Source organism: Artemia sp. Qi Xiang Cuo, chromosome 7 (genome assembly GCF_049724085.1).
Source record: "Artemia sp. Qi Xiang Cuo chromosome 7, ASM4972408v1, whole genome shotgun sequence".
NCBI lineage: Eukaryota > Metazoa > Arthropoda > Branchiopoda > Anostraca > Artemiidae > Artemia > Artemia sp. Qi Xiang Cuo.
In genome coordinates this window covers 7,065,149-7,089,273 of record NC_142800.1, presented here as the reverse complement: position 1 = coordinate 7,089,273, position 24,125 = coordinate 7,065,149, and the positions used below count along the sequence as shown (strand labels likewise).

Below are 24,125 nucleotides of genomic sequence, written 5' to 3'. Positions count from 1 at the left end.
TAAGTTTTCGTGTGCATGTGTAAGTTTTTGTGTGTGTGTAAGTTTTGGCGCGTGTGTGTGTGTGTAAGTTTTGTGAGTGTGTGTGTGTGTGTGTGTGTAAGTTTTTGTGTGTGTGTGTGTGTGTGTAAGTTTTTGTGTGTGTGTGTGTGTTAGTTTTTGTGTGTGTGTAAGTTTTGGTGTGTGTGTGTGAGTTTTTGTGTGTTTGTGTGTGTAAGTTTTGTGAGTGTGTGTGTGTGTGTGTGTGTAAGTTTTTGTGTGCATGTAAGTTTTTGTGTGCATGTAAGTTTTCGTGTGCATGTGTTAGTTTTTGTGTGTGTGTGTGTGTGTGTGCAAGTTTTTGTGTTTGTAAGTTTTGGCGTGTGTGTGTAAGTTTTCGTGTGTGTGTGTGTGTGTAATTTTTGTGTGTGTGTGTGTGTGAGCAATTTTTTGTGCGTGTGTGTGTTTGTTTTTTTGTGTTCTTGTTTATGTTTGTGTGTGTGTGTGTGTGTGTGTGTTAGTTTTTGTGTGTGTGTAAGTTTTGGCGTGTGTGTGTGTAAGTTTTTGTGTGTTTGTGTGTGTAAGTTGTGTGTGTGTGTGTGTGTGTCAGTTTTTGTGTGCTTGTTAGTTTTTGTGTGCTTGTAAGTTTTAGTGTGTGTTTGTTTTTGCGTGTTTGTGTATGTTTTGATGTGTGTGTTTGTGTCCGTGTGTGTGTGTGAGTTTTTGTGTGTGTGTGTAAGTTTTTGTGTCTGTGTAAGTTTTTGTGTGCATGTATGGTGACCGGGGGAGGACCTATGGGGCCCAGGGAGGGCGTTTGGGGATCCGGAGGCCCTAGAGGATAGAGTGGTCTTTTGGGAGCCCGGGGGACCTTTGTGGACCGGGGAGGGCCCTTGGGAGCCCGGTGGTCTTTTGGGAGCCCTGTGGGCCTTTGGAGGTCCGGGGGGGCAGTGGGGCGCCTGGGGAACCTTTGGTGACGAGTGGAGGGCCTGTGGGACCCCTGAGGTCCGGTTTGAGATAGATGGGGCGGTGGGGGGCGCGGGGCTGGCCTGTGGGGCACAGGGTGGGCGGGTGGTGGTCTCGGGGACTGGTGAGGACCGGGGCGGGCCTTTGGGGCTCGGGTCTGGCCTTTTGGGGGGGTGGGGGCCCTGTGGGACCCCGTTGGTCCTTTGGGAGGCGGGGGGCCCGGGGGGGGCGGGGGTGAGGCCTGGGGGGGTCGGGGGGCCCTGGTGGGCGCCTGGGGGACCTTGGGGGCCCGAGGGAGGGCCTTGGGTAGCGGGGGGAGGGCCTTGGGGGGGCTGGGGTAGTGCCTTTGGGGGTCGGGTTGGGCCTTTGGGGGCTCCGGAGGCCCTTTGAGACCTTGGGGGGCCTTTGGGGGGCCGGGGGAGGGCCTTTGGGGCACAGGGAGGGCATTTGGGGCACAGGGAGGGCCTTTGGGGCACAGGGAGGGCAGTTTAGGGCTTGGGGGACATTTGGGGACCGGTGGAGGGCCTTTGGGGCACAGGGAGGGCCTTTGGGGGTCTGGGTGGGCCTTTGGGGGCTTGGGGGGCCTTGGAGGCCCGGGGGGCTTCCTTCGGGGCACTGGGAGGGCAGTTGAGGGCCTGGGGGACATTTGGGGACCGGTGGTGGGCCTTTGGGATCCCGTTGGTCCTTCAGGTGCTCGTTGGGCCTTTGGGGGACCGGGGGTTGGCCTTTGGGGGTCGGGGTGGGCCTTTGTGGCCGGGGGGCTTCCTTCGGGGTTGGGGTGGGGTATGAGAAGCCTTTGGGGTTGGGGTAGAGGACCTCACAACACTGTTAAAATACAACTTGTGTATTATAACGACCACACTCAAAACCTCTTCCAAAATCTCTTCAAAAATCACCTTTTAAAATGTCTCTAGCTGTTTCGCCAAAATACTTCCATAAAATAGCTAAAACGGTTTCGCCAAAATTAACCCTAAACGGAATTTCGGCATGTTCCTTTTGTTTGGCATCTCTGCGCCAATGCATTTCAAATTATTTGGAAACCTTTTCGCGAGCTAAGATCAATACGTCTGCTCGGAAACGATTCTCTTGTTAGAAACAACAAATTAATGTCCCTTTCGTGAATCAATTCTCTATAGAACAACAAATTAATTCCCCTTTTGTGCCAATCAATCAATCATGACATCATGTGTGATCTAACTGTTTCTCGGTGACAATTCTCTTTGGAAATGCAAGGACATTAATTAACTTGACGTCATCTGTCAGACATTAATTAACTGTTTCCGGGAACCTCATAACATCTGGCTCGAATAACAACAACAAATACTATTTCCGGATCATAACATCTGCCTCGAACAGGAAGGAAGTGTCATTAACTGTTTCCGGGAACCTCATAACATCTGGCTCGAATAACAATAACAAATACTATTTCTGGACACCTTGACATTCGCGATCGATTACGCAATCAAGTTCTCGGAAATCCACTTCCCCCTCGATTACGCAATCAAGTTCTCGGAAATTCACTTCCCCCTCGATTACGCAATCAATAACATTGTTCCCGTTAGAATTCAATGCGCATGTGCAACCTTCGCCCCGGAGTTATTACACATAGAAACATCAAATAAATCGACCTTGGAAAAAGAGGTCATTGACCCCATTAACCACGTGTTCTCCCTAATGACTCTATGCCCTTATTTGGTGTACTGACAGTATTCTATGCCCATATATGGTGTGGGTACGGGAGTATAAGACCCCCTTCTACTTTTATGGCGGGGCTTATGATGACCTGCCTTGCCTTTTCCACCTATGAGCTGGTAGATATGGGAATGTAACATATTAGCTGTATAGAGAATCATTCTAATTAATTTATAGTCCCCCTTCCTCTTTCAAAGTTTATCTGAAGCCTCATGAAGGGTAATTAGTTTGTCAGTTAAAATGTATTTTTGTATGAATCTACACTACCCCCACCCAAACAATGTCTCCGCTCCCCCATTATAGCTGATACGTAATTACTGATCACCAGACGGAGTCTAATTTCATTATAAATAAAGCGAATCAACTTGGTTGAATCCAGTACTACCACCGTGTGGCATAACTTCTTTTTCAACTGGGAAGCCTAAAATATAGTTAATGATACTTTTAAATCAATTAGCTTCTCAGTATTTTAAATTGATTGCAAATTCGTCCTCTTTAGGGTAAAGTTGCAGTTTGGTGCCCTAAACCACCTAAACTGTCACACAACCAATACTGTTATTTTGGTGTCTGGCCTCCCCCTGGAAAATTTTTTGCCAGCGCCCCTGTGAAAAATTAAAACAAACAGAATTTATTTCGTGTATGATTGGGCCGACCCCCTCCTAAACTCTCCGCTCTTTATGCTAAAGATTTTTACTACGTAAAGGGCTTCATAATCTAATTATATTTCATGAATCGTTCTCAAAGAAGTATGACAAAAAGTCAAACTGTAGCGTAAACAGGGAGATTTTTAGATTGGTCAGCCCCTTTCATATACAGAATAATTTTGTTAATTATAAATAATAATAATAATAACTTATTTATAACCCACTTTTATACAGAACAGGCGGAGTAAAGTACACTAAAAAGGGAAGAAAAAAAAAAATCAAATACACAGAAACAAAGATAACTTAAACCTTAATCAATGACAAAAACACACGGATAATATTATAGTTTGGGCCTACGGACACAATGGCATGTCTTGTTGAATTATTACTAAGCAATTCAAACGACTGGATAATGTCGGTAGCAACATATTTCTCAACAATACTTGTATTACGATATGAAGTGGGAAGGTACAGTAAAATTTGCAATATCTAAAATAAACGATAAGGATCTGTCGCAAATCATTCTTATTCAATAACGAATGCATTCCACTTAAAAACAAGACAGAATGGTCACAATATGTGGAATACATTTTAGCTAAAGCTTGGCGTGAATATTTTCCACGGTTAGGTGCAATTTTCGCCTATCCGATCTTCAACTTTTCTTTAACATCTCTCAGAACTTTAAGTCGCAAACAGGTGAGTGTAGAACAAATACTAATTCCTAACCACCACAAACTCGTAACATTGCGAATTACTGAGGATCCACAGGAAAAATTATGAGCTGATGATTTGGGATTGAAACCTAAATATTCGCATTTATCAACATTCAAAAACAGACCAACATCCCCAAACATCATAGAAACATCATCGTTGCACCGATAATAATGGACTTGTTTCGGCTTAAAACTAGCAGGTCGTCCGCATACGCAATATAAGACGCATCAGATAAATTATAAAATACGAAGGCTTGATTCCTAATAACATTTTGAATGCAAGCATTAAATAGATAAGGTGATAGCACCCCACCCTACCGTACTCCAGATTGAACTGGTATATTACCGCAGTACCCTGTACCAGATTTAAGAAAAAGAAACGAATTACTATACCAAAATTTAAGTACATGTATGACAGAAGGGTTCACTCCAAACTCTGACAAAGAGTGCCACATTTGTGCATGGCAAATACTATCGAAGGCTTTACATAAATCCAAAACGCAAATATGTTATTCATAACCTTTAGACTGGGCATCATAAAGAGTTGAAACTTAAACCATATGCACATGTTGACACCCAATACTAGGTTTAAATCCCAATTGGTTTGAGTTTTTCGCAGTTTATTCAATAATATATGGGAGCAGAACATATTCAAAAACCTTACTAATATTGCAAGCGACAGTGACGGGCCTATATGAACTGCAATCAAAAGGGTCTCTTCCGCGTTTAAGAATCGAAGTTACCGTTCCGCAAAAGAAGGAATCAGGCACCATTGACAAACATAAACAGATTTGAAAAAGTAACTGGAGCTGAGTGACTAGTGATGGACAATCACAACATAAATGGTGAGCGCTAATCCTACCAAGATCACTCGATTTAGACTTAAGTTTAAGCATACCATTAGCAATACTTTTAGTTAAGACGGGAATAACGTAACGTTTCAAAACTTTAGGTGGAAAAAATTAGAAAATAAGCACTGAAAATGATAATGAACACTATACTCAATATTACAAAAAATATTTTTATAATGCCCAAGCCAAGACGAATCTTGGATAACATCACTGGTCCCTAATGAATTAAATTTAGACGTATTAATGACTTCTTTCCATTATACTGCTCTTTTAGGGAACTCAGCACCAAGTTTTAATGTTGCTCCTTACTTTCAGGTGCAAAATCTTGTTCATTTTTATTTTCCAACTTGGATCTGATAACCTTTCAATGTTTCAGAGTACGGTGAAATTACCATATCAGTCAGTACTTTAGTCTCATTCATGATCTTTCTTAACAATAACTCTTGGAGTAGCTACATATCTTAGGGTGTCATATAAAAAAGGATGTCCTTTTTTTACGTTTTAAGGTATTTGGAAGCTGTAAGCGAAAGAAAAGACTTTTTCAACCGATTATTTGCCTTTAGTACGTCAATCTGTTGAAATTTTGGCCAAGAACATTTTCGTACAGAAAAAAACCATCGGAAAATCTAAGGACATCTAAGGTAAAAAATAATTATACTTTTTCAGAACCAAGAGCCTTTCTAATAACTTAGAAAAGGCTTAGAATCTAAGAAAGGCTTAGAAAGAAAGGCTTAGAAGAAAGGCTTAGAAGAAAGGCTTAGAAAGGCTTAGAATCCGGCAATAGTTGCGTTGACCAGTTTGTCCAGTAGTCCTTAACAATGATTAATTTGGTGTTTTATCCTTTATTGCAGAAGTGGATATTAATTTCTTACTTCAGCAAGCTTTGAATACTGTGTCAACTCTTCCTTTTCATCTTGTTCAGGATTCTTGGAGGTGGAAAGCCTTCCGTGGGGACCTTCCTGTTGAACGGTGGAATGAAGAATACTGGAAATTGAAGTGAGTAGAATAACTGAAGATTAATGGGGAACGATCATTCTATAAGATGACTATAGGTGTGATGACTATAGATTACTTGGACTATCTGTCTTGGCTTGTCTCTTTCTACAATAAGCCATGTCTTGATGCAACCTACTGCAAAATACTTGATAACTTGAATTCAAAATCAACGGACTCGGAATTCAAGTTATCAAGTATTTTGCAGTAGGTTGCATCAAGACATGGCTTATCAAACAGTTCGTGGTAACGAACTGTAAGTAAGGAGCGACCCGGCTCAATGGTAACCGAAACTCTACAAAAAGGGTTTTTGATACCAATAGATACATCGAAAGAATCAAATTTCAATGCTGATTTCAAATATATAAGTTTCATCAAGTTTAGTGCTACCCATCAAAAGTTACGCGCTTGAGAAAATTAGGCTGATTTTCAAAAAAAGGGAAAAGACCCCCTAAAACTTAAAGAACCTTAATGAAAATCCCACCATCATATTCAGCGAATCAGAAAACCCTACTGCAGAAGTTTCAAGGTCCTATCTAAAAAGATGTGGAATTTTGCATTTTTTGCCAGAAGAAAGGTCCCCGATGCGTGTTTATTTGGTTGTTTGTTTGTTTGTTTGTTTTTTTTTTTTCCCCAGGGGTGATCGTATCGACCCAGTTGTCCTAGAATATCGTGGGAGGGCTCATTGGAACGGAAATTAAAAGTTTTAGTGCCCTTTTTAAGTGACCAAAAAAAATGGAGGGCAACTTGGCCCCCTCCCACGCTTATTTTTTTCCCAGAGTCACCCGATCAAAATTTTGAGACAGTCATTTTGTTCAGCATGGTCGAAAATATGATAAATATGTCTTTTACGATGACTTAATCCCCCGAAGTTCCCAGAGGGAGGGCTAAAAGTTATGAACTTTACCCAATGTTAACATATAGTATTGGTTATTGGGAAGTATACAGAAGTTTTCAGGAGGTTTTTTTCTGGTAGTGGGAAGGAAGGGTGGGTCGGTGGTTATGTTGGAGGATCTGTTCATGAAGGAAGTTTTCATGGGGGAAGGGAAATTGCCTTGAAGGGGGCGCCGGACTTGCCAGCATTTTTTATTGGTTATTGGGAAGTATACAACCCTTTTCTGGAAGGCTTTTGTCGGGAGGGGGGGGGGGCTAGATGAGGGGGTTACTCTGGAGAATATTTCCATGGAGGATGTTTCTTTGGGGTAAGGGACATTTCTATGAAGGGGGCGCCGGATTTCCAAGCATTATTTAAGAAACGATCAGAAATTAAATTAAAAAAAACAAGTTTTTTCAATTGAAATGTAAGAAGGAATATTAGAACTTAAAACGGACAGAAATTATAACGTATGTGAGGGGGTTCTCCCCCAAGTCAATACCTCGCTCTTTACGCTACAGTTTTTTTTAGTGCTTTCAAAAGAGCTATCTATTCTAATTAAACGGCCTTTGTGATTCTGGGTTTTGTTAATCAAATTTTTTTTTAACTTTTAACGTAATGAGCGTGGTATTGACTAAGGGGATAACCCCTTCATATAAGTAATAACATATACGTAATAAAAAAAACAATAAAAAAACAAGCGATACGGCTCAATAGTAATCGAAACTTTTAAAAACAAAATTTTGATGTCAATAAATGTACCAAAAGAATGTGTTTATAATGCTGATCCTAAATATATAAATTTTATTAAGTTTAGTATTACTCATCAAAGGCTACGAGCCTGAGAAAATTTACTCGATTTTTTAAAGAGGGGGAAACATCCCCTACAAGTGAAAGAATTTTAATGAAAATCACACCGTCAGATTCAGCGTATCAGAAAACCCTATTACATAGGTTTCAAGCTCATATCTGCAAAAATCTGCAACTTTGTATTTTTTGCCAGAAGAAAAATATACGAATATAGAAGATAGTTACGTAAGTTAATTTGTAAAGACATCCATTTAGCAAAAGAAAAGTAAAATTTTTATGCAAATAAAACCTGCATTAACTAAAAAACGATCAGAAATTAAAAAAAAAAAACAAGTTTTTTAAACTGAAAGTAAGGATCGACATTAAAACTTAAAACAAACAGAAATTATTCCTTATATGAAAGGGGATTTCCCCTCCTCACGCGTCGCTCTTTATGGTAAAGTTTGACTGTTTGTCAAAACTCTACTTTTTAAAACAATAAAAACCTTAGTGTAAAGAGCGATGCGTTGATGAGGGGACAGTCCCTTTTATATACGGAATAACTTCTGTTCGTTTTAACTTTTAATGTCGCTCCTTACTTTCAGTTAAAATAACTTGTTTTTTTATTTAATTGTAGAAAGAGACAAGCCAAGACAGATAGTCCAAGTAATTGAGAGGCAAATGTTTAAATGGCTGTGGCTCGGGTAAATAGCGGGAGTAAGTATGACTCTCGTTGGACACAAACTTGTCAGGTTAGTTTTTAGAAAGGCATGTCTGCCTAGAGTCTTAGGTATGTTGACCAATAATTTAAAATTGACATAGGACCGTTAGAATTCATTAGAATGCTCATAGAATTCAAAGAACTGCTTGCTACAAACAAGACATTTTTCTGAAGTTGTTATATAAATTTGCATTTTATCAGTATCTGCTCTCTTTGAAAATTTTTACCTCTCACCTCTCCCTTTTAAAAATGAGAAATTAAAAATGATTATCTTTAGCACACTTGGACGGCTTCTCTCATCTCGACAACTGACTTTATTATCTCTTCCTCTTTTTTCTTCTTTTTTTTTTTTAGCAAAGAATCAACTTCGTGCTCCTTTTATTTTCAACAGAAACCACTTTGAGGTGGGAGTGCCTCACTTCAAATTTTTGTAATTTCATTATTTTATTACATTTTTAAATAACAGTTATTGACAAAAAACCTAACATAAACACGTCCCCTCCAAATGCCACAGCATAATATAGAGGAGGGATAACCAAAAATAAAAAAAGCACAAAAAACGAAAAAAAACACTTAACATAAACCTCAGAAAGGTTGTAAAAAAGAACACAACTACAACATCATATACCTTGCTACCACTCGGTTAAGACTACACACTCAATTCCTTCCTCGTCTCAATAAAAATAAAACCATACCTTTAAGGATTTAATCATTTTAATCAATCAACAATGCATCCTATTACATTAATAATTAAAATCATATTTAGAAAACAGTTAATTCTTCAACAGCCTTTTAAATTAACATAAATTACTATTTTTAATATTCTCACTTAACGAATTCCATAGCTTAGCCCCTCTAAAGATAAAAGAAAACTCTGACCTTGACGTAACCAAATCATTGACATGAATTCTGTTCATTGCCCTTGTGCCATGGGAGGAATAAACTTTAATAACTTGCTTGAGCACACTTAGAAAATAAGCGGACTTACCTCTAACGCAATTATCAAACAGTTCGTGGTAAAGAACTGTAAGTAAGGAGCGACCCGGCTCAATGGTAACCGAAACTCTAGAAAACGGTATTTTGATACAAATAGATACATCAAAAGAATCATATTTTAATGCTGATTTCAAATATATAAGTTCCATCAAGTTTAATCCTTCCCATCTAAAGTTAGGCGCTTGAGAAAATTTGGCTGATTTTCAAAAAAATGGAGAAAGATCACCTAAAAGTTATAGCACCTTAATGAAAATCACACCATCATATTCCACGTACCAGAGAACCCTATTGTAGAGGTTTCAAGCTCCCATCTACAAAAATGTGGAATTTTGCATTTTTTGCCGGAAGAAAGATCACGGGTGCGTGTTTATTTGTTTGTTTTTTTTTTTCCCCAGGGGTGATCGTATCGACCCAGTTGTACTAGAATATCGTGGGAGGGCTCAATGGAATGGAAATTAAAAGTTCTAGTGCCCTTTTTAAGTGACCGAAAAAATGGAGGGCAACTAGACCCCCTCCCACGCTCATTTTTTTTCCCAAAGTCACCTGATCAAAATTTTGAGATAGCCATTCTGTTCAGCATGTTCGAAAATATTATAAGTATATCTTTTAGGATTACTTGATCCCCCGAAGTTCCCGGGGGAGGGCTGAAAGTTATGAACTTTACCCAATGTTAACATATAGTATTGGTTATTTCGAAGTATACAGACGTTTTCAGGGGAGATTTTTCCTGGTAGTGGGGGGGTGGGTGGGTCGGGGGTTATATGGGAGGATCTTTCCATGAAGGAAGTTTTCATGGGGGAAGGGACATTGCTATGAAGGGGACGCCGGACTTCCCAGCATTATTTAAAAAAAGATAAGAAATTAAATATATAAAAAACGAGCTTTCCAACTGCAACAGCAGCAATATCGAAACATTAAACGAACAGAAAATATTACATATATGATAGGGTTCACCCCCTAGTCGATACCTCGCTCTTTGAGGCAAAGATTTTTTTAGTATTTTCATAAGAGCTATTTATTCTAATTAGTGGCCTTTGCGATTAAGCGGTCATTTTTAAAGAATTGGAACAAAATTTGAACTTTAACTTAAAGAGCAAGGTATTGACTAGAGAGCGAACCCCATAATAAACATATTAAAAATATATGAATATAGAAGTTCGTCACGTAAGTTAATTCGTAAATTATGTATATTTATTACTAATAAAAACGTTCGCAAATAAAACTAAACAAGTTTCGAGAAAGCCATTTAACTAAATAAAAGTAAATTAATATGAAAATTTTGTTTTAATTATTCATGTACGGTGAGCCAAGATCAAAACCTGCATTTACTCAAAAACGTTCAAAAATTAAATAAAAAAAAAGTTTTTTAAACTGAAAGTAAGGAGCGACATTAAAACTTAAAACGAACAGAAATTATTCCGTATATGAAAGGGACTCTCCCCTCCTCAACGCCTCGTTCTTTATGCTAAAGTTTGACTCTGTCTCATAACTTCATTTTTTAAAACAATAAAAAACTTTAGCGTAAGGAGCGAGGCGTTGAGGAGGGGACAGTCCCTTTCATATACGGAATAATTTCTGTTCATTTTAAGTTTTAATGTCGCTCCTTACTTTCTGTTTAAAAAACTTGTTTTTTTTATTTAATATATAAAAACCCCAGCATAAAAGTCACGGAGAGCAGCCGCTGGGAGTATTTTCAACTTAACATAACCTTCTCGACACGGTTCAGAAGGGCTTAAATAAGCAAGAATTATAATAATAACAATATTTTGCAAAACTAGGACTAAAGGTACATACCAAGCGTTATCAGAAAAGCAAAGACGAAAGATTGAGGAGAAAGTTCCCAATCACATTGAACTACAATACAAAATATAGGGGCGAATTAAACTAAAATATAATATACGGATTATTTCGTTTGGAAAACAGTGCCTAAATTTACGGATTATGGCTACATTTTTTCTAATATACTTGAAACTTTCACAATATTATCTTTAAATGAGAGTGATTCATCAACAATAATACCAAGGTATCGAACACTTGAAGTCCTCCATATTGCAATGCCCCTAGCTTCAATTGAACATATCCATAGATAACGATTACCAGACCATCCAAAAACTACAAAATTTGACTTATTGTAATTAATAGCGATCTTATTGCACCTCATCCAGATAAATATCTTTTGAATAGTGTTAGACAATAAAGTAACTAATAATTCAGTCGTTTTCGCACAGACAATTAGAGCTGTGTCATCAGCAAACAACAGGAGAGAAACATTATACTCTTTATTGGTAAAGTCTGAAACCTTATTCACAAGTGGCTGAAGAGAAGAAGAAAGATCATTAACATAAATCAAAAATAATAAAGGCTCTAAAATAGACCCTTGGGGTACACCACATCTAATTAGCAATGGTTGAGAAATTGAGCCAGATATTTTTATTCTAAAGAAAGGGATCGATCAAAATGGGGGTGTTTAATGCCAAACGGGAACACTGAAAAAAACAACAAAATAGTGTATAACCGCCTCTCTTCTTCAGCGCGAACAAAGTAGTATATTCGATGAAAATGTCGAAGAAAAAACCAACAAAAGAAACGCAGAAAATCAATATGAAAAAAAAACAAAAACAAAAAACAATGAAAAAACAAAAATTTAAAGATAAATAACATTCAATAAAAGCCAAGAGTTATAAGAATTAAAACCAAATACCTAACAACTATAAGGCGAGTCATTCGCCAATATCCGCGATTTGCACAAAATCGACAAAACTAGAACCGCCATTGACGGATACTAGTAAACAACTGAGAAATAGAAGAAAAAAATTTCATTCCCTCAAAACAAAATGAACCAGCAATGAAATAAGCAATGAGTCGGTTGTTCTCTCGAAATATTCGGTTTGTGTGTTTTTTCAGTATTCTTGTTTGCCCTTAAAAAAAAAAACGATTTTTGATGGTTTTCTTTCTTTATATTATGGCAGGCCAAAGTGGTTTAAGAAATTGTATTTTTATTCTTTGCAAAGGACCAGAAAGGAAACTAGTTATCACATTCGGAAATCTCACATTAACTCCATACCTTCGTAGCTTTTCAACAAGTATAGAATAATCCGTTGTATCGAAACCTTTAACGATTTCTAAAACAAATGATGCAACTCGGTAACCTTTATCAAGAACTTAATTTATGCAACAAGTTAAATATGCTATTGCCTGTCCCGTATTTATTTCTTTCCTAAAACCAAACTGATTAGGGTCTAATATATTAAATTCCTCAAGATGTGCATAAAGTCTATTATTAATAAACTTTTCAATTATACTACTTAATAGAGACGAAACTGAAATGGGTCTATAATTTGACACACTAGTCCTCTTGCCTCCCTTGAATAATCTCTGTCTTAAAACAATGAGGGAATATGCCACCTTTAAAGAAACATTTAATCAATCCAATGAAATCTTCAAAAATTGTTGCTAGAATATATTTTGTTATCTTTAGATTTAATGTATCAGCTCCAGCTGAACTTGACTTCATGCTGCAAAAAATATTATCCACCTCAGTACAATTCGTTGGCCTTAAGTAAAGTGAAACATGCAAATTCATTTCATTGTAAGTTGTTGCCTATTATTGGTTCCCATGACACACATATCCCTTCGAATCTCGATAACGGAGCTTTTTTAAGCTACTGGATATTAGGAAAATTCTTAGTATGCTATTTTTCTTCAAGATTTTCTTTCTTCGAGATGTTTTTTTCAAGATTTATCTCTTCGAGATGTTTTTTTTCAAGAATTTTTCCTCGAGATCTTTTCCCTCGGGACCTTCTCCAAGATGTTAGTCTAATGTTTATTTATGTAAATTTATATGTATATGATGTAGTTTTGAGGGTCAATGCCATTTGGTCTGGTAGGGCTTACGCAAGGGCTTGTTTTGGTCCAAGAAGTCTCATAGACTCAAGCACCGGATATTTCCCTTTACTTGGCTTACCCAAGGGTTTGTTTATGTGCAGGACTTTAAACTTCACTGCAGGCTAATAGGAGGTTCCTTCCCTAAGTGCCTTCTCCAAGACGCTGGTTTTATTGTTTATTTGGTCTTTTGCGCACAGGTGTTTGTTACTTCATAATTTAGTGGATGTTATTGTTTACTTATGAAAATTTAAATGTATATGACGTAGGTTTTATGCTAAGTTAAGTGTCTAAAAACCTACAAGCCAGGTACGAAAAACCCTCAAGGCATTTTTCAAGACGCTAGTTAAGTGGAGAACCCCAAAATGTAAAAAAATGATCTTAGTACCCGCTCAAAAATTCACAGGACTTCCGGAGGCGTTTGTCTAATGTTTACTTATGCAAATTTAAACGTAGATGACGTAAATTTTTTCTAGACATGAGACATTTGTCTTCAAGACATTTTTTTTCAAGACATTTCTCAAGACGTTTTTTTCAAGACGCTTCAAGATGTTTCTCGAGACATTTTATTTCAAGACATTTTCTTAAAGATGATTTTCAAGACGTTTGAAGACGTTTTCTCAAGGTTTCTTGCCTCAAGGCATTTTTCGAGATGTTAGTCAAGTTGGGAACCCCTGCATATATAAGAAATGATCTTATTACCCCCTCAAAAATTCGTAATGCTTCTGGGAATCATGGAAAGTCCTCAAGGCGTTCTCCAAAACACTAGTCTATTGTTTACTTAAGCTACTGGATATTTGGCATATGTTTAGTAGGGTAGTTTTCTTCAAGACATTTTTAAAGACATTTTTCACGACATTTTAATATGTTTTTAAAGACTTTTTTAAAGATTTTCTCCTTTAAGACATTTTTCCAGATGTTTTTCAAGACGTTTTTCAAGATTTTTTGTTCAAGACCTTTTCCTTCAAAACATTTTTCTTCAAGACATTTTTAAATAGATTTTTTGAAATGTTTTTTTCAAGACGTTTAAAGAAGGTTTTCAAGATTTTTTTCTTCAAGACATTTTACAAGATTTTTTTTCTTCACTGCGTTTTTTCAAGTGGTTTCAAGATGTTTTTCAAGACCTTTACCCACGATTTGTTTTTTTCAAGGTGTTCTCCAAGACACTAGTTAAGTTGGCAACCCCTGTCTGTAAAAACACTATCTTAGTAAACCTCAAAAATTGATAAGGCGTCTGGGGATGCCCTCCCTCAGGGCATTCTCCAAGACACAGGTGCTATTGCGCATAGGTGCTTGTTACCCCGGTCGTATACAGGATTTTTTAGGGAGTATTATATAAAATGATTTTTTGGGGAGCTGGGGCCGGGTATAAAAAAACACAAAAAAGCATAATAAATTTGTTTATAGCTATTTTTGTTACGTTTCTACGAGTCCGACGAATATTTCAGCGGAGGGGGGGGCAACCCCCCCCCCCGGCCAAACCCATATGCAAAACCAATATACCATCCCAAGGTTAGAATATAATTTGCACTTTACTGAAAAAAATACAAATGAATGTGTATTGTCAGTTTAATATACATACTAATATTTAGTAATCAAAATGTTAATATTATTTGATTTATTAAAGTTATAAAAGTAAAAACATTTATTTTTTTTCAGTAAAGTGCAAATTATGTTCTGGCCTTGGGATGGCATAGGGGTTTTGAGCCCTGCTCATGTTAATTTCTGCTCGTTTTGAGTTTCACTCGGTTATTTATTGTAATTTCTGTTCGTTTTGGGTTTCATTTATTTATCGATGCTGATCTGTGGTAGTTTCACGCTTGGTAGATTTTTTTATTTTATTTTTGCTCATTTTTGGTTTAATGGGGTTCTTTAATTTTCTTTGAAAAACATATTTTATGGAATTTTTTTTTAATTAATAACGGGAAGTATTTGGTGTTTGTATCTACGAGGCTTCTTGGACCAGAACAAACCCTCGCGTATACCAAGTAAAGGGAAATATCCGGTGTTTGTATCCATGAGGCTTCTTGGACCAAAACAAACCATTGTGTAGGCCAAGTAACGGGAAATATCCGGTGTTTGTATCCATGAGACTTCTTGGACCATAACAAGCCCTCGCATAAGCCCTATAAAAACAAATGTCGTGGATCCTGAAAGCATCTATATTTAAATTTGCATAAGTAAACATTAGAATAACGTCTTGGAGAAGGTCCCGAGGGAAAGCATCTCGAAAAAAAAAGATTAAAAAAATGATCTCGAAGAAAAAAAAACCTTGAAGAAAAAATAGCCTACTAAGCATTTGCCTAATATCCAGTAGCTTAAAAAAGTTCCGGGACCAGGAATCGATGGGATATGTGTGTCATGTGATCCATTAATAGGTAACTACTATTATAAAACTTCAACTTTTATTTTTTAACAATCACAAATAATTAAATAAAATAAACAACACATTCTCACTTAATAAAAAAGAAACTGAGGTGAAGAAAAAGAAAGTTTCGTAACCAAAAATAAAGAACAGATGCTGCTTATACAAGGTATTAAATCGAAAATGAGCAGCAGTTGCTTTGAAATAATAAATGAAAGTTAAAACGAACAGAAATCAAAATTAACAAAATCAAAAACTTAAAACGGACGTAAATTACTAAAATATGGGTGGTGTTGCCACTCCTCATACACCTCAAAAGGCTAAAATAGCATATGGAAGTTTACCACAAACGAAATAGATTTCTTGAGCTGGTAGTTTTGTTTAACCTTTTGTGTTTTTTTTAGTGAATGAATTAAATGGATTCAAAATTTAGGAAGAAGTGGAGGAAATAGGTCTTTTTGAAGCACTGAAATCAATGAATTGTCTCATATATGTCAAATAGAGAAATTATTCTACAAAAAATTGTTGTCACCCCTCAAACCCAGCGAAAAGTTAAAACATCATTTGTATGTACTAAAATTTATTAAATACCCTAGGTTGAAATTTGAATCTAGTAAACTATTTTTATGTATATAGGCAGCAGGAATACATTTAAAGGAAAAAATCATTAATGAAAATATTGTATAGTAAACTGATGAACTATATCAATTGCTACAAATACACTGAAAGGGAAAAAAATTCCTAGAAGTTTGAACAGTAATTAATTTTTAAGATAATTAATTAATTATTAAATTTTTAAATAGTATAAACAGTAAATATAAAATTAAAAAATTGTATAAATTAATTATTAAATTGTCAAACACGTAAATTGATTATTAAACTGCATGGAATTTTACTTTTTCTTAATCTAGTCATTGTATTTTTGAAGAAGACTACATTTTTGAGACACAATTTTCAATCGTTTATCATGTTTGGCGTAAGTTCATTTCCTCAAAGAATCATAAACCAGGTTAAACATAGGAATCATCTTTATTTTACGTTTATATGTATTTCCCATATTATTTTATTTACCCCATATCTACTTAGAATAGAATGTAACTTACATCTGAGCACTAACTAATTTTCTAATGTTATCTATTAATTGTTATTTAAACTTCTAAGTTGCATCAATTTTTAATAGCTTGTTAAATAGCATAGATTAATTAGCTATGCATAGGCGATCTCTGCAAACTATATTGTTTTTGTTTCTATCCTAGAAACGTTTTCTCATTCCTGTGAATGTTTTTGTCGAATGTTTCTATGGAAAAGTAACTTGCAAGGAAGAGCTATATCCTAGAAAATATCATATTGGATTATGTCTCTAGGATTTAGCAGCATACGTATAAAACAAATTGAATAGACAAGTTCGTATAATATAAGGGACACAGCAATTTCTTTAATGAGAGGGCTATGATTACCTTACACTCCCACTTAAAGATCTACATTACGAAGCCTCTGTTTAGGTATACTTAAACCAACTTAAACCATTAGCCAACTTAAACCATGGAAAAATATCCTAAATTGGATGGTGCTGCCATCATCTTCTATGTCCCCGTCTTCGCAGTAAAGTTTACTTTTTTACACTCCCACTTAAAGATCTACATTACGAAGCCTCTGTTTAGGTATAAACTAGCTTACAGTTGAGGATTAAGTTGAGGACATAGTTGACAAATCATAAAGCAGCTTTCGCTATGCTCTCTTCTCCTTTTTCTTTCTATATTTCTTTATATCCCTCTCCATTTTTTCAGGTTAATGACCTAGTTCAATCTAAATTTATAAAAATGACAAATATTCTTAAATCAATCTCTCCTGGATACTATATTGATTTTTAAAAATATTGTTTTTTCAGTAGGAGGTAAAGAGCGAAGTTGAGACTTAAAGCGAACAGAAATGTTTACTTCGCGGTTTATATAATATGTCCTTTTATGTCCTCTCTTCTCCTTTTTTCTCTATATTTCTTTATCTCTCTCTCCATTTTTTTATATACGCACAATTTTGACCATTATTGCAAAAATCTTTTATTGAAAAAATATATTTTATTAAATAAAAGATTTATGAAAGCTTCTATTGTAGAATTGAGCATTTTGAATTAATTGTATTTTTACTCCTGAGAGGAAATTGTCCCTCCCTCTTCTTTCTTTATACGTACTTTTAACGGTTATTGTTGCTTTTCTTATTGAAAAAATTGTAAATTTTTTTTTCTGAATGACTTACAAAAGACTCTTGTTGAATTGACTATTTTGAATTCACATGTATTTTTAATTTTAGAGAAGAAATTGTAGGCGTTAAAGCACCTACAACAAGAGACTCCATGAAAGACCTCGACATTACTGCAATCTTCCATGTAAATCAAGATTATGATATGATCAGGTAACGCATTTTGTTGGTATTTTCTTTGGTTTCGTATATTTCAGGTTAATGACCTAGTTCAATCTAAATTTATAAAAAATGAGAAATATTCTAATTTTACATGCGTGTCAATTTCGCGTCGTATTCAATCAAAAGTTTATTTTATTAACGAAATTAAACAGGGCCAACTTAAACCATGGAAAAATATCCTAAATTGGATGGTGCTGCCATCATCTTCTATGTCCCCGTCTTCGCAGTAAAGTTTACTTTTTTACACTCCCACTTAAAGATCTACATTACGAAGCCTCTGTTTAGGTATAAACTAGCTTACAGTTGAGGATTAAGTTGAGGACATAGTTGACAAATCATAAAGCAGCTTTCGCTATGCTCTCTTCTCCTTTTTCTTTCTATATTTCTTTATATCCCTCTCCATTTTTTCAGGTTAATGACCTAGTTCAATCTAAATTTATAAAAATGACAAATATTCTAATTTTACATGCACGTCGATTTTGCGTAGTATTCAATCAAAAGTTTATTGTAAATTTTATTAACGAAATTAAAGAGCCAACTTAAACCATGGAAAAATATCCTAAAACAGGGACTTCCATGTCCCCGTCTTCGTAGTAAAGTTTATTTTTTTGCCACATTTTTCGCGGAATGAATATTGTTCATATATGTGTACCTGCTTTACAAATTAAAATGCTCATCAAAATTGTTTTGAAGAGTAGACGATGAAGAGTTGATCGGTCCAATTACAAGTCACATTTCCCGGCATTTGACCTTCTTTGTTAGGTCTCAATTAATGTTCTGTGTCGTTAAATGACAGAAAAGGTCCCCTTTGATGCGGTGTGTCAAAAATGGATCAACTGCACTTAATCTGTAATTTTTCATAAGGATTAAACTTGCAGATTGCACGCTCCCGCCTCTTACCAAGTCCACATCCGAAACTTACAAATATAAATGGAAAAATTGAACGAAATGGAAGAGGTGTTCACTCTCTTCATTATAATCCTTCATTCCCTCAACCCTTCATTATATAAACCTGGCTCAAAACCTCCTGTTTAGGTTTTAGACAAAGGGGAATTTATTGGGTATCTTAAACATTGGGATTTGATGTTTGTTGCCACCAAATATCAGGAAACGCCCCTTTGCTATGGCGCGATATCAATTGTTACTGAAAAGGGGCACAATATATGGCGATTTCCTTTCAAATAAGCCCCCTCTCAACTTTCTATGACGACTTGTTTGATCTGATCACTCCCCCAGGGAAAAAAAAGAGAAAAGTTGAAACGCCAATGGTTTTAATGCCAAAAAACTGATTTTCATTGTCGTTCCAGGTGGGTGGGGCTGTAATTCCCTGTTTGAAATTTTCAGCCATAACAATTTCAACGGTGCACTTTCCATTATCATCTAACGCCAATTTTGATGAGTTTTTTGCTGCTTCTAAAAAACCAGTTTTCATAATAAATTTTACTTTATAGATTAATCAAAATAATAGTTACCATTCCTGAATCAGCTACAAATGACAATTTTTCCTTACTTGACAGTGGTTTTTCGAGATACTTATTTTTTATTTTTTTGGTTACCAAGGGTCAAGGCCATATCCAGAGGGGGGGGGGGGGGGGGTTAGGGGGGTTTGAACCCCTCCAGAAATATTTTATTGACTGGTAAAAATGTAACAAAAATGGATATAAACAAATTTTGTATGCGTTTTTTGAGGTTTTTGTGTAACCCTCCCACCCCCGAAAAAAAATCTTTGAGTAAAACTCCCTCCGAAAGAATATCCTGGGTACGGCGTCTCCAAGGGCCGTGGTTCCCTTTTTGCTAGGTTGTAGTTTTTGCTGCGACCATGACTTTATTTTTCTTTTACGAACTTTGTTTTCGCAAATATCTTTTATAAATTATTTTTTGTTGTTTATAATTGATATTTTTCAATGTTTAATAGACAGAATATTCGTAAATTCTTTGTCGATTTTCTGCTTAATAATTAAGGTCTTGGCTTATAATTTTTAAACTGGACCTAAATTGGCAATACAATTTAATAATAGTTTTACTAGACAATTTTGGGTGAATGGGAAGGAGGACCCATCCTGTTACAAACTTGAATATAGACGATTGTGATCGACAATTTAATTATAAAGTTCGTATTGAATTCTGTTTTGTTTTAACTGCTTATTTATTTCAGGAGTTTTGATAGCAATATAGGCTTTAAAAATATATACTTTTTATGGCGATTCCAAACATATAAAATTCACTAACTTTAAAGTTACCTCAAAATGAGTTACGATCCTGAGAAAATTTACTCTATTTAGGAAGAAAGGTAATAAACACCCCCAAAAGGCCTGCAATCCTGAAGACAATTACACCTCTAAATTCAGCGTTTCAAAATACTTTGTTGCCGAGGTTTCAAGCCCCTATTTATAATCAAAGTTTTTTTCAACCGAAAGTATGGAGCTACAGCAAAACTTAAAACGAACAGGAATTATTACGTATATGGGTGAGGTTGCCTTCTCCTTAATACCTCGCTCTTTGCGCTTTTAGTACTTAGTTCTTTTGTTGCTCTCGCAAAAAGTTCTTCCATGGAGGATTTCTCCTGTGGAAAATTCATCATGAGGAATTTATCCAGTGGATAATCCCCTCCCTGGAAAGATCCTCTAAATGATTTCAACGCGGGGAAAATTTTCCACCGAAAAAATATCTGAACATTTCGACATGTTAAATTGAATAACACAAGAGAAAGTAGGACAAACGAAAAGGATTTCGTATAGGAATTTTCGCAAATTTCCCGAGAGTAAATTTCCCCAAACAAATTATTTCCATTGAAAATCCCCCCCCACCAGAAAATGCACTCCTATACCCCCAAAATGTCTTTATACTTCCCAATAATAAATAATATACGTAACAATGGGCATATTTCGTAACCTACAGATCTTTCCCCAGGGGCTCTGGGGGTTATGTTATCCCCAAGGATCAAGCTATTGGACCATTTTAAACTCTTTCTAGTTTCCGAGATAATAATGCCGTAAGAGGATGCATTTATTCCTAAAAATTTACATTTTATATCGAAAATACATGGTTAATATAAGAATTTATTACAAGGCTTATGTTAGCTAAATTTCTTCATTTGAAGCCTTATAGAGTTACGTACTATGGCGTATGATTGCGCGTAAGCCAGTTATTTAGAAGGGCCAGTGGGTTTCGGCGTATGTGGGTATGGTGTCTTGAAGCCTCAAAAATGTGCTTCTATGTTCAATTTTTTCTAACTCTGCATGAACCTTCGGATAAATAAAGAAGGAGCCTTGGAGAGTGAAGAGGGTAGGAATTAATGTTAAATCCCTATTGATTCCTGGGAATGTTTTTGGACTATGTCTGTCATATGAGTACTGGGGTACAGGTAAAGAATATATCATCGGACATTGCAGTCCCTACCAGCGATACTTATCTCCGTTTCAAGTCCTTCAGCCGGGAAGGGCAATGGGGAGCGGGAGGCCAGTCATACTGTGCTTTCGCACACCCTTCCTGTTTACCTTCCCCATATTCTTTCAGTAACTCATTTTGAGCTTGGTCGACTCTGTCTAAGCTTACAGAGTTACTCCACTGACATCCCTTCAAAACATAATCACCATTGACACCTGGACTCCAACCACTGTCCTCACGGACAATGGATTTCAAGCCTAGCGTGATAACAACTCGGCTAGGATGGCTCATATTACTGCTGGGGGCGATAGTACCCTTCTTATTGCCAAAAAATTGTTTTTTCTATGTAACATAATTTACACACAGGCCTACCTGCATAAAAAAGGAAAGTTGAGGCTTGTGAATTGGAGTGGATTGGAATAAGAGACATGGCATTAGCCCTTTCTATTTTCAATTGAATGAGCCCTTTTCGAAGTTCCTAAGACAACTCCTTCGATACGAAGTGCTCTGGTCTAAATAAAAAAAAAGAAAAAAAATAGTAATAAATTGTACCGACATCGATCAAGCCTGTACCGAAATGCCAAGCCTTCATATCACTTTCGACTATTAAAAAGGGCACTAAACCTTGCAATTTCCAATGGAATGAGCCCTTTTGGAGTTTCCAAGACAACACTTTCTAGTAACACCTTTTATGCCCCCAGAGCATAAGTTACAACCCTTACCCTGAGGGCTGGGGTGTGTCATCCTCAAAGACCTGATTTCCAGAACTTTAAGCTACGTAACAAAATTGCTATCTCAAAATTTTGATTGGATGTGTTTGGGGAAATGGTGGGCGTGAGAGGAGGGTTAGTTGCCTTCCAATCACTTTCGACTATTAAAAAGGGCACTAGCCATTTCAATTTCCAATCGAATGATTCCTTTTTAAGTTGTTACGGTAACGCTTTCTATAAAAAAAATCTTATATGCCCCCAGGGCATAACTTACAACCCTTGCCCTGAGGGCTGTGGGGGGAGTGTCATCATCAAAAACATAATTTCCAGACTTCTTAACTACGTCGAACAAAATGGCTATCTCAAAATTTTTATTGGATGTGTTTGGGGAAATGGTGGGTGTGAGAGGGGTGTTATTTATCCTCCAATCACTTCCGACTATTAAAAAGGGCACAAGGCCTTCTAATTTCCAATCGAATGAGCCCTTTTTGAAGTTTTTGCAGTATCACTATCTATAAAAACCTTACATGCCCCCAGGGCATTACTTACAACCCTTGCCCCGAGGGCTCTGAGGGGTTATCATTCTCGAAGACCTAATTTCTAAAACTTTAATCTACGTTGAACAAAATGGCTATCTAAAAGTTTTGATTGGATGTGTTTGGGGAAAAGGTGGGCATGAGAGGGGGGGTTAGTTTCTCTCAAATCACTTTTGACTTTTAAAAAGGGCACTAGCCCTTTGAATTTTCAATCAAATGAGCCCTTTTTCAAGTTTCTACGACAGAGCTTTCAATAAAACCTTATATGCCCCCAGGGCATAATTTACAGCCCTTACCCTGAGGGCTGTGGGGGAATGTCATCCTCTTAGGTATAATTTCCAGACCTTTCAAATAATTTGAACAAAATGGCTATCTAAAAATTTTGATTGGATGTGTTTAAGGAAAAAGTGGGCAGGAGAGGGGGATTAGTTGCTCTCCAATTACTTTCGACTATTAAAAAGGGCACTAGCAAATTTAATTTCCAATCAAAGCCCTTTTTGAAGTTTCTACGACAACGCTTTATAAAAAAAACCTTATATGCCTCCAGGGCATAACTTACAACCCTTGCCCTGAGGGCTCTGGGGGGGCATCCTCAAAGAACAAAATGGCTATCTAACTGGATAATCCTAACTGGAAATCATAACTGGAATAATTTCTAACTGGAAATCAACTTCGCTGAACAAAATTGCTATATCAAAATTTTGATTGGGCGTGGAAGGGGTGTTAGTTGCCTTCCAATCACTTTCGACTATAAAAAAGGGCACAGGCCACTCCAATTTCCAATCAAATGAGCCCTTTACGGAGTTTCTACGACAACTCCTTCGATACGAAGTGCCCTGGTCCGAGACCAAGAAACCAAAAAAAAAAAGAAAAATACATTGTGCCGACATGGTTCTTTACTTAATGGCTTTCTCAAAATTTACTTTGAACAAAATGGCTATCTCAAAATTTTGATTGGATGTGTATGGGGAAAAGGTGGGCGGGAGAGGTGGTTAGTTGCTCTCCAATCGCTTCAATAAAAACCTTATATGTCCCCAGGGCATTACTTACAGCCCTTACCTTGAGGGCTATGGGGGGAGTTTCATCCTCTTAGATATAATTTCCGGACCTTTCAACTACTTTGAATAAAATGGCTATCTCGAAATTTTGATTGGATGTGTTTGGGGAAAAGGTGGGCAGGAGAGGGGGATTAGTTGCTCTCCAATCACTTTCGACTATTAAAAAGGGCACTAGCAAATTTAATTTCCAATCAAATGAGCTCTTTTTGAAGATTCTACGACAGCGCTTTCTAGAAAAAAAACTTATATGTCCCAAGGACCTAACTTACAACCCTTGCCCTGAGGGCTTTGGGGGTGGGGGGTTGCCATCCTCAAGGACCTAATTTCCAGAATTTTCGACTACGTTGAACAAAATGGCTATCTACAAATTTCGATTGTATGTGTATGAGGAGAAGGTGGGCGTTAGAGGGGGCTAGTTGCCCTCCAATCATTTTCAACTATTAAAAATGGCACTAGTCCTTTGAATATCCAATCGAAGGAGCCCTTTTTGAAGTTTTTAAGACAAAGCTTTCTATATAAACCTCATATGCCCCCAGGGCATAACTTAAAACCCTGGC

At 36.6% G+C, this 24,125-nt stretch overlaps 1 protein-coding gene across 1 annotated transcript in view; it reads left to right on the top strand.

The window, feature by feature from the left end:
• Positions 1–24,125, top strand: part of LOC148949896 (angiotensin-converting enzyme 2-like) — an 82,356-nt gene that overhangs the window by 24,932 nt on the left and 33,299 nt on the right. The window contains exons 2-3 of the mRNA XM_089091985.1: positions 5,691–5,835; positions 17,767–17,868. Of these exons, the coding sequence (XP_088948111.1) occupies positions 5,691–5,835; positions 17,767–17,868 (247 nt within the window). The remainder of the gene's footprint in view (positions 1–5,690; positions 5,836–17,766; positions 17,869–24,125) is intronic.